We start from the raw sequence: 11,840 nt of genomic DNA, 5'->3' as shown, positions 1-11,840 counted from the left end.
TATTTGTTTGTAACAATAAAATCACTTTGAACAGAATGTACGTAGTTTTATATTTGAAACTTTCTCTGTGAACAAAAACTCAGTACAAAAAGAGATAAAACAAAAAGAACATCTGCCTTAAGAGCTGAAGCATTGTCACCAAATATAACTCCACCAGTCGCAGCATGATCACAACTACAATGACTGAAGATTTTAAATTCCGGAATTTCCGCACAGGTTTCGTTTCTTAAGTTCTCCATTACACATTTTTCTCCATTTCCAACAATACCGAGGTCGTTAGCACATACCTGGCATTCCACATCATTGCTTCCTAGTGGTACTGTCCAGTTTTGCAGTCCACATGTTTGTGAAACTTCGTTAACAAAATCATATGATGCATTGAATGAAATGCTCTCCAAAGGATTCTTTTCATGCCATTCAAAATTCCCATTTTCCAGTCTTCGAAGACCAACGACCGAAATTTCATCTTTCAGGACCTTCTCCTTTGTACCAGAACATCCGTTCCTTGGATAAATGTTTTCTACGACGATTTCCGATTTCACTTCAATGTTATCATTTCTTAAGACACATTTCACTTCGTATAACGCATGATAAGATTCAATTGAGCTGTCATTATGTGCAATGTAGCCATAAATGGTACCGAGAACCACGACTGGGGAAATACTCAGTCTTTGAACAGCAAGTGTTGGTTGCCACATCGTCACTTTGCAAGCCTTTTCTTTTTTACTTGCAACTGCGACTTCAAAAATCATCAAGATAAAGAAGATGCGGCTTAAGAACTTCATCCTAGTAATTATTGAATTCACTTTTTATAACTCAATCCTCATTTTGTAACTGGGTAAAAATCAGGGTGTTTAATCATTTAGTTTTCATTTTAGGTTGTATTGAGGTCAAGTATAAAGGTAATCATATAAAGCAGATTAATCGAGCATTTAAATCTTTCAATTTTCTCCTGTTGTAAGTGTTAAGTGGAAGTTTTGATTCAATAATTATTAAATCTAATACACTGCATATTATTTTTACGTATACATGTATTGCAGGTTAATTTCAGTATGCATGTGAACTAAGGTATGATAAAAACTACGGAAAGATTGAAAGTTCAAATATTAAAACTGTATGATCCGATCTTTTCAGGGACTTGAATTAGGTTCAATGTGCTCCTTTATTAATAAACCTTTTTCATATTCCTGTGTAGTAGAATTTATTAAAAAAGAAATACGAGGGTTGATCCAAAAGAAATGTCACTGTGTCAACATCTTGAATATTTGGCGTCATATTATCAAATATAATATACCAAAAGATGCATAAAAATAAATCCAATCAAAATTGAAAATTTCATTTATTTATGTTTGATAAAATTAATTTTATAGACGTTTAACATATTAAACATAAGGGTTGTCGCCTCGTCAAAACTAAACGTCACGTTTAAAGTGTAAATTGTTAGAATGAAAAAGACAAACACATTTTAAAAAAAACGTCTAAAAAGCCTGTAATCGCTCAATAATTTAAAAGAAAAAAATTTACGCCATTTTCTAGTCTTAAGTTGAAAATAAAATGACGTCATTACTTTTTTGACAATAAACATAGTTGTTTTAATCTGCTGTATTGAACAAAGGAAATGTCGAAATTGGGAAAAACCGTTGAAACGAGCTGCAGTGCGTTTTTGCTTCAAAATATAGAAATCGCCCGTAGAAACAGTTAAGATGACCAATCTGACACCGTAAGAGAGAATGTTAAAGAGAGGCTTGTTTATAGATGGTTTAAGCGATTTTTAGCTGGTCATGGGTCACTGAATGATCAGAAGATGACAGACAGAAAGACCGAAAAATGGAGGTCAGGCGGAACCGTTCAATGGTGTCTGACGTCAAAAAAGAGAGATGGTTAGACATGCAGTTAGAGCGAACTTTAAGTTTGTCTTATGGTTCTGTTCAAAGAATTTTGACAGAGGACTAAATTATGTATAGAGTGAGGGTACAATGGGTGCCAATAACTCTTTTAAAAAGAAAAATATATGGAATGTATTCGTGAATCTCAAATATTTTTCATGAGAAGAAGGGGAAGGGTTCAAGTGTACATGTATGACGTTGCGTATCCATCATATAACGTTATTTAGGTGCGGCGACTACCATAATTGCACTTTGTATATAATTCGATATTTTGAAAAGTATAAATCATTTTAATTTGAATTTTTCAGGACTGATTTGTAATAAATATAGCTTTGCTCGTGTATACATTCGTTGATTAACGTCGACTAGTAGGAATATTATCGAAGTTGTGTCATTACTTTTGGATCAACCCTCGTACTTCTTTATGAGAGAAAGATACACTTGCAGTGCCGTTCAACTCAACACTCAAATTTATCGACGACGTTTTATCAAATAACGATAGTTATTTCTATTCATATGTCGACTCGAATATCCCAGTAAATATGAAATACTTGTAAAAGACACCACGGAATCTACCACATTTGTTTTATAGTTAGATGTTTCACTGACTCTATTTTGTACTAAAAGAAATAAGGCTGAAGAAACTGATAGGTTTCAATATTCTTAGAATGTTTATGTCTTAAATTAACTTAATTTTTGATTTTCAAGAAGATTAGCAAGAAAAACTGGGAAAATCAGACAGTATCTGTTAGGTTTATAAAGGAGTAAATTATCGTTGTTTATTGTTTATATTCACTTCATGCCACTCTTTGTATTTATATACACACTGAGTTGTCCACGGATTTTTCCGTAACTTACCGAACATGAAAAGGAGCAGACTGCAGGTGTGGCCGTTCGGTAAGAGATGTCTACTCCTTCCTGGTACCTGGTCCTTTATCTGATGTTTTGGAGGTCCATCTTTGCTCCGCTCCTATTTTGTAATGTTTAATGGACTTTTGAGCTTGAATACTGTTTGGTATCTCTACATATTTAATTAATCAGAGTAATCCATATATTGGCTTCAAAATTATCGGATAAATCAATCAACATTTGACCTAACAACTACTTTAACTTGTATATTAGACTATTCAACATTAAAGTAAAATGTTGACATTAAAAAAATCTTTGATACCCGAGAAACATCACTTATTAATCGGTAGGATGCTTCTATTATTGGATCATTTGCAAACATTTTTGAGCATACCAAATTCATTGTGAAAGACAAAAGTACAAACTCTGCATGATACAATGTACATTGGAAAGGTAGTTGACAAAAGAGATGTTGCTCTAAACCATTTATCAACAATTTTTGTTATCATTGTCGTACTTATTTATTTGATAAAAATGAATTTAGGGAATGTAAAAAGATACGGATCATATGAAATTAGTTTTGAAAAGCAATGGTCTGAGCAAATATTGTTAGGATAAAAATGATCTCACTGTCAAGTTGTCTTTCCAATAGTAAAATTCATGTATTCAACATATATAGAATCCTTTATTAAATCTCATTGAATGAATTCTTTTGTCTAATTGTCTTTTACAGATTAGATATGCAATTAGGGAACGACAGCACATTTTTCAAAACTTTGATTTTGAATGCCTTTTCCTAAGAACACTAAATCTTTTGAAACTATTTTCTTCTATTTATGGGAAGACGGCAATCTTGTGGGGGGGGGGGGGACTATTGTTTCTGGCAGAACATTCTTTGACTGTTCGTTACATGTAACAAACAATTCAATTCTACATGATACAAGAAAGTATTCTAAAGTCTAAAAAGGATTGGCAAAGTGGTGAATAAAGCAACAATAAAAATGAATTTGAAATTTTTGCACATATCGTGATTTTAGGTTTGCTTTAGCGAGGATTATTTAAATTGTTATGAATATTACTTACAAGAGATGAATATTATTTCGGTGAATGTCCATTAGGATTAAATAACCATCCTTTTGTTTTCTGCACAAGAACCTGGAAATGATATTTTCCCGCTTTGTGTGGAAACTTCCTAATCGTAGTTTCTACCTTTAGGCCATTACCCTTAAAAAATATACAGATTATAAACCTATTTTCAACAACATAGAGCTTTATTGCTGAAAAACTGTGAATGAGGAATGCAAATTTATGCAGTTAATCTTACTTATATTTTGGTATTTATATAAATTACTTACATAAATATGAATGTTATATTTTTTAATGATTTTTATGGGGGAGATGGGTGTGTATCGTCTTAAACTTCTTTATGCTATCAACTATTCTTTGACCTCTTTCTGAAAAATGTATATTTTTATTCCTTTGAGAGTCTGCAAAAATGAAAAATAAAAAAAAAAACCGAGATTTTCAAAATTGAGTACAATTTTCTTCAATTCTATGAATTGTGGTGTAAAGATTGACTTCTTACTTCGCGACTGTAAAGCAAAGCAAACATTCCAACTACTGCAACACACAGGTGAAAAATCAATAGGAAACAATAGAATCCTTTTGTTAAGATGTGGAATTAAATAGTATCACTTGCAATAAATGTATCTTGCACACAGTTTTATAAAGCAAAACACAAGATGTATGTATATGATTCAAACTTTATTTCGCTTTATGACCTCTGTAACCATACCAGTGCATTTAAAATATGACAGGCATCTTGAGAGATCATTTTAGAATATTTGTCGCTCTCTTTAGATCTGATAAAAGTTGCCTCAAGGCCCTTTGTTTTGATTCGAATACGTCTGGATAGGAGTTGTTAAAGGTTGTATCACGTGCTGGAGCTTTTCCACAAGAGTCTACGCAAGCCAGACAGCAGTTCCACCCTATCGTTTTGTCGGCAACATTAGAGGGGTTCTTGCAGTACTTGTCACATCCACTTCCAGCCGCTACCTTTGATTTGCAGTTTGAATCCATATTTGCATCTTCGTAATTTTTATAATTTCCCCACGGACAACCTTCAAAGGAAAAAAAAAGTTAAATGTGTGATGTTTTATTGTTGGATTGAATACAAAAAAATTGTCTAACTCAAGCTTTATATATGAGTCAATTCCTGAAGTCATTCAGTATATACAATTTTCTAATATTTTCGGGATTTGTGAAAAAGTAACTACTAATGTGCTTCGGTATGCGGAACAAAAAAAAATGAAGATTTTGGTGAAAGCTGTATAATGGCTTTCAGGAATAACATCAAACAAAACAAATAAGTTCCAACATGTACCAATTGATGAAGGAAAATTTATAATTTACTGTATGTTATAAGACAAAGTAGATGAATGTAGATCAAAAACAAAATACATACAGTGTAATAGGAGAAAAATTATTATAGTCTCGTGTATGATCCATAACAAAAATACTACAGTAACTTTGTAATTGCTTTAACAATTTATATAGTTTAATTAAGTTTTTTCTTACTATTTAACTGTTTTAAGGGGGATGAAATTGGGTTTGTTGGGTCTGGTTTTTGTTGTTCATCTTAATTTCAATATGTAAAGTAATTATTTTAATTTTTACATTTAACGGTAGAAAAAAACATGCTGACTGAAGTTATTTAAGTAAATTTTTTAATTCTAATTGACGCAAATTTTATCTAGTAATTTTTTCGCCATAAATAAGACTTACGTTTTATCTGAACAACATTAAAATTTAAAAAAAATATATTGCTTATTTATCAGTGCAGGAGACAATTGTTACATTAAAATTCATTTCTTGTACATTATTCTTTAAGGGGCGGGTCCGGTTTTAAAGTTCTCTGAAGCTTTGATGAATCTCATAAAATGTACAGAATGGGAAGCAAAAACGTAATTTCACAGGTTTTATACTTCATCAAAGTTCCAAAGTTTTTACTATTGTTAATCAAAGTTCCAAAGTTTTCACCATAGTAAATCAAAGTTCCAAAGTTTTTACTTTGGTACTATTGTTAACTATAGAAAACTATAGTTAACTTAGTAAACTATAGTTAACTATAGTAAACTATAGTAAACTATAGTTAACTATAGTAAACTATAGTTAAGTATAGTTTACTATAGTATTTTTTGTTAGGGATAAGGCAAAACAGACTCATAATGTGTGGCATGTGATAAGATTAGAGGAAAGGAAGAGGTTATCGAAGGTAACTCGGAGTTTCTGCTGGGACCTACAAACATATATAAACTTCAGTAAGTTTTCAATTAACTTTAATAAAGGAATGTGTAAAATCATTATGCTTGAAATAAATGCTAAAGTTTTAATAGGAAAAGGGAAACAAAATAAAATAAGAGTTATCTCTCTTTTTGTTAAAACAGAGAAACTGTTTATTACATAACATTGTAATGGTTCATTACTTCACGCTTTCATGTTAGCTGCTTTCATGATAAATATTTCAAAACTAAAAAATATGCTTCAAATTTGTGTTAAACATGTGAAATCTTAATCGAATAAACCTTGGCCCGGGGTCCATAGAGGATGTTTTAATGTAATTGTAAATGTACATTGCACTTTTATTTTTAAAATGAGTTATTCCTAACCTAAAACACTTACCCTTAAAAAAATTTGAAGATCAATCATTTTTCCATACATAGACAATTTTATTATATTCAATCAATATGATCATATACAATATGTTTATTATAATATGTAAAAGTAAGCGTACAAATTGAAATTGTTTTGATGCAGAGTCAGGGATGCAATAATTTGAAGCAATGTTTATTCTCTTAATCATCGTATCTGCACAGCTGTTACGTTTTCTCATATCAAACTGTACCTTTTTTGTTTATATCTGGGTGTTTCAAACATTAGAATGATTATCGACTTTTTATGACGAGCAAAACTATATACAGTCTATCAATATTATTTTCGCCTTCTTTCCTCTGCAAACGAGCTTTTGTTTCGCTTTACATTGTTAAACCACCCTAACTGTATTTAGATTAAGTTTTCTTGAGTAAGTTTTTCTTACTCATCCTAAATTTTCCTTCCTTAGCTTGCTTGATTGAAAAAAGGTATGTCTAATCATTTGAACCTTTAAAACCCCTTTCAAAGATTATCAAAGATACGTTTGATTAAAAATTGGTTTAGTGGTTCTAGAGAGGAGAGTGAATATGGAAATAAGCCGACAGCAGACGGACCATGAACAATTCAAATGTTCTCCAGAAAAAAAATCACATATTAACTCAGCCGAAGTCAAGGCACTTCCACTTCTTTGTTCAAATCTTTCCAATTACTTACCATTTTGGACGTATTTATTCTCCAGAATCAACGATTCTGAACACGTCTTCTTGCATTGATTATAGATGCCATGTTGATAACAATACATTTTGTACAACCCCTTCGCTTTCAGTCTCTGGCAGAGGTGACTGTTTGTATCTACAAATAATGACAGTTTGTTTTAACTTCATTGGACAGCATATTGTTTATCTGAAAATCATGTTGATATTATTATAATAAATTACATAACATGTTTAATGTTCTTTGGTATTTGACGTTCTTTGGACAGATAACGTCCGAGGACTCTATATGTTTTTACGGTGTTTTTGTGAAGTTAATTTTGGATCAGTCTATTTAGTTATATAAATAGAAGAAAAACGAACAAAAAGACTCTCTTCAAAGAATGAAGAGAATTTTTCCAGGCCTATAGAAGACGTGGGACCTTCCAAATCTGTTTATCTAAAACATTGTACAGAAGATTACAATGATAATGGAAGGGAAATTGCCTCCTTCTATACACCTAAAAGAACATACATCCTATTGACGAATCTGTGGCTCCTTCCAAATCTACGAAAGACTACATCACAGAGGAATGGATACGCCCAATCACAAACTAACATTGGAAAACAAAAGACATACTGAAAATTGATGTGCAAAATCAAAGTTGAACCGCAGACTGACTCTATGAAAACAGAATAACCGCTTCTGAGTCTCGTTTTGAAAAACTGTAAAACAAGATTGACGCATGGTTGAGACCAAACTTATAAGAGGAAAGAAGATTGTAGATCTCTTGTAAGAATAAAACAAAATCACCAAAGTGTTAGCGCAACAAATCTAAACTGAAAACCTTCATGACATAAATTTATACTGTCGCATGTCAAAACAAAAGATAGAAAATCTACATTTTTTTCCACAGAGAAGTATACACCCACACCAAGTTAAAAGAGGGAACTGCAAGATATATAGAAGCTATAATGAATCATTAAGTTCGAAATGTGTAACTATATGTTCAAATCCATAAGAGAAAAACTTTGTATCATGTCCTCATTCGCAAAACCTAGAATTGCCTAATTCCCAACCAAAGAGAAACTATGTCATCGACGAGAGGTTAGAGCTGTGTAACAACATTATCAAAAGGGAAAGGTTTAATGACAGTAAATCATGGATAGCAATGCTGCCCAACCACACTGATGGTTTTTTTACACATTTATAGAAGTTTTGTCACATCTTGGATTAAAAGAAACTAAAATTGAAGATAAGTGCCTCTCTTTTACTTTTGATGAACAATTTTATGATTTAAGAAGAGGTCCATGGACCTTATGGGTCACCCGGACATTATGTTACAACCTTCCAACCATTAAATTTGGTTCCTGTTTTAAACCAGAGGCCATGACATTCAAAATTCTGAAAAAGGCACTATTGCTAATCATAACTATACACTTAAGCATGTTCAATTTGGTCACTCTATATCAATAAACAGAGTAAGGGGACAAAAAGATGCATTTAAACTAATCAGCTATATTTAGCAATAATCAGTAGTGTCCCCACCTCACAGGAATCCCTGACCCTAGGTCCACACATTTCACGATTTTGGAAAAGGCATCCTTTTTCATCATGTGTTTTGTTACTACCAAGGAACAAATTTAAAAGCATTAATTAATTTTCAGTATATAATTAGAGTCCCTCCCCCATACAGGACCCAGGGGCGCAGACACTTGTTTCGAGAATAAATATTTAATCCATAGTATAATAATAACACAAGGTATCTAACTCAGTACCAATGTCCGCAGATACTCATAAACACTTTCAGAGGAAATGCGCTGGCAAACTGTTTATTTCCTGATCATGACAAGGAGCACACGGCGGATGTGACCGGTCAGCAGGGGATGCTCACTCCTCCACCTGATCCCACCTCTGATGTTTTGGAGGTCCGTATTTGCTCTGCTTCTATTTTGTATTGTTTTATGGATTTTTTTTTATCTTGAATACTATTCGTTATCTACATGTGTTTCATTATTACCATTGTCTTCTATGATAAATTATATATGAGGGTAGTCCGGTAAAATCGTGAACAAGTCTAGTTTGAAAGATAATGTTCACTGCGCTTTAGCACATATATTATGAATATACAGAGCAAATCTCAAATAGATATATGCATAAGTTAACAAATTATGAAATTTTATGTTATGTATTGTATCGCCCTACGGCGCACGAATGATAACGTCAAAGTGTCTAAAACAGCGTCACGTTTCATCTTTGCTAAAAATAAAGTTGAATAAGTCCCACTTAAATTTAGAAATCCCATTGATTCACATACTGGAGTCTCCATAAATAGCTGAGGAACCAATCTGGCACACACGTGATCTTCTGGAGATTTATTAGCATGTTACGGGCGGTATTCTCAGCATCATTCAACTTATATTCAATCTTATATCGGCAGTCGACAGCGATAGCGTCTTTTGCTATTACAATAGCAGTTTGTCCATATATTTTGTTCTACCTGGGGACTCGATCAAAAAGACTTCCCTAAGAAAACTTCCATTTCATTTGTTTACTAAAAATCTGGTGATATTTTTTCTTCTGTATCCATTTAAAGTCTCTTAAAGTGTCGTTACAACATCCTAATCAAACTAAACTGCTCTCCGGTGCGCCGTAACGTCATCAAACGTCGCCATTTTTCGTGTATTGTGTTTACTACTTTCCCATTTTGAATGCTCTGGAAACTGCCAAAAATTAACCAAATGCCTTGAAATTTATAAAAAGATGAAAAATTTGATTAAACAATCGAATGAAGATAATTTTCATCCCAATTTTTTGTATTTAAAACTTTTATTTCTAATTAATACTTGTGTATTCTCTAGTCTAACCTTGTGTTTCCATGCGCCGTAGGACCATAAACTGTTCACATTCAAGCATAATAAAAATTTTCCGGAGAACCCTCGTATACATATTTATATATGGCATGCATGTCATTTTCGTTTATCTCCGTAATCAGTGTCAAACGTTAACTCTGCTCAACGAGAGAAAAAGTCGAATTCAACCAAGAAATTGTATGTGCTAATAATAATAATTTAATGAAAGGTTTACATGTGCTTTTTCAGATTTTCGAAAAAAATATGCAAAAAAGTGTTCCGTAAAGCATAACAAAGCTCATATCTAGGATCTACATGTACATTGTATTTCTATAACACTATCGTTTGATATTTTTAATTTCATAATAATTAAATGAAGTTTTCAATAAAAAAAACCCCCCATGAAATGTTGCATTCAACTACAACAAGTTTGCTCAATATAATTCCAAAATATGAATTATGTTAGCATTTTGCAATAAAAATAAAATAAATTTTGTTTCAGGAAAACGTGCATGCACCTAAGGGGTATTCACCAAACACAAAACCTGTCATTAAGCTAGGGATAGTAAAAGGTTGCAGCAAATATTAGTTTCCCGAACAATCATCGAAATTAATTAAGTTTTTGATGCCCATGTTTTAAAATAATCAATGAAATATATTTCAAGTATTTTATAAACTCACCAGAAACTGCTGCCGATGCATAGGTGATGATAAACATATAAACAGTCAGTAGAATCAAATGAGGCTTCATGTTACAGTAGGATTCGGAAATATATACACGCAGTCGAAATGTTCTTTGTGCTGGTGAAGAAAACACTAAGTAGGGAAGTTCACCTGTAGGACGATTTAAATAAGAGTATAGCATCTATTGATTAATTTACTTGTATGTTAACACTCCAGTAAACGCACTGAAAAACGTAGTCAAAGGGTGGAACAAGAACATGTTCCTAATGCTTCAAATATTTTTGATTAAATTCCTTTTTCTTCTTTTGGAAGGCATTTTTTTCAATGTTGCGTCTTGAATCTTTGTGTTTATGAAAAGTTCACCAGGTCATAGACCTAGAAAATATATATATTAGAAAACATAGCAGAAAAAAAACTGTATTTATTTTATTGAATTACAAGTGTAATGAACCTTCCTCTTCTCAATTTGAATCCATCGTACGCATTTTAGCAAATGTTAAAATAAAATGTTGATGCGATAGTCATGTTTCAAATTTCAAATATAACAAGAGACTCATGGGCCACATAGCTCACCTGAGCACTGTGGCTAGGGAAAAAACAAAAATCAATCCAGCATTGGAAATCTTTAATGCATACGTGCTCCCAACCTACCCCCAAAAGACAGGAGGGTTTATGATTTGAATCACCGTGAATCTTCGCTAACAAAGAATGCTTACGAACTTGAATCTACACTACCTGAGGATGCTTGAGAAGAAGATCATAAGATTTTCCCTATATATTCTATGTCAAATTTTGATCGTCCATTGTGACCCCACCCTACTTCCGGGGGTCATGATTTGAACAAACTTGAATCCACACTACCTGAGGATGCTTACATATGAATATGACCAATCATGGCTTTATTGATCCTGGAGAAGAAGATTTTTAAAGATTTTCCCTATATATTCCTATGTAAATTTTGATCGTCCATTGTGGCCCTACCCTACCACCGTGGGTCATGATTTGAACAAACTTGAATCTACACTTCCTGAAGATACTTCTGCATTAATTTCGTCTTTTCTGACCCAGTGGTTCTTGAGAAGATTTTTAAAATATGCCAATTTTTTTTCATTATTTCTTAATCATATCCCCTTGAAAGAGGGCATGGCCCTTCAGTTGAACAAACTTGAATCCCCTTTACCCTAGAAAGCTTTGTGGCAAGTTTAGTTGAAATTGGCCTTGTGGT

The 11,840-nt window shown here is 32.6% G+C and overlaps 1 protein-coding gene across 1 annotated transcript; it reads right to left on the bottom strand.

Annotated features, from left to right (window-relative positions):
- Positions 1-4,484: 4,484 nt before the first annotated feature.
- LOC134276724 (uncharacterized) lies at positions 4,485-10,762 on the bottom strand. The gene is made up of 3 exons (XM_062758995.1): positions 10,613-10,762; positions 7,101-7,238; positions 4,485-4,855 (listed from the first exon to the last, which is right to left on the bottom strand). The coding sequence occupies exons 1-3, from the start codon at positions 10,680-10,682 to the stop codon at positions 4,566-4,568; spliced, it is 498 nt and encodes a 165-aa protein (XP_062614979.1). The 5' UTR covers positions 10,683-10,762; the 3' UTR covers positions 4,485-4,565.
- Positions 10,763-11,840: the final 1,078 nt, after the last annotated feature.

Source organism: Saccostrea cucullata, unplaced genomic scaffold (assembly GCF_032062105.1).
Source record: "Saccostrea cucullata isolate Sc308-1 unplaced genomic scaffold, CSIRO_AGI_Scuc_v1 ctg6884, whole genome shotgun sequence".
NCBI classification, from domain to species: Eukaryota; Metazoa; Mollusca; class Bivalvia; order Ostreida; family Ostreidae; genus Saccostrea; species Saccostrea cuccullata.
Note: the sequence above shows the minus strand (reverse complement) of the source record. Positions and strands in the feature narration are given on the sequence as shown.

Coding starts and splice junctions, on each gene's coding strand:
- LOC134276724 (XM_062758995.1), bottom strand. CDS start 10,682: ATGAAGCCTCATTTGATTCTACTGACTGTTTATATGTTTATCATCACC. Junction 7,239..10,612: donor TGCATCGGCAGCAGTTTCTG/GTGAGTTTATAA, acceptor CATTATTTGTAG/ATACAAACAGTCACCTCTGC. Junction 4,856..7,100: donor GAATAAATACGTCCAAAATG/GTAAGTAATTGG, acceptor TTTCCTTTGAAG/GTTGTCCGTGGGGAAATTAT.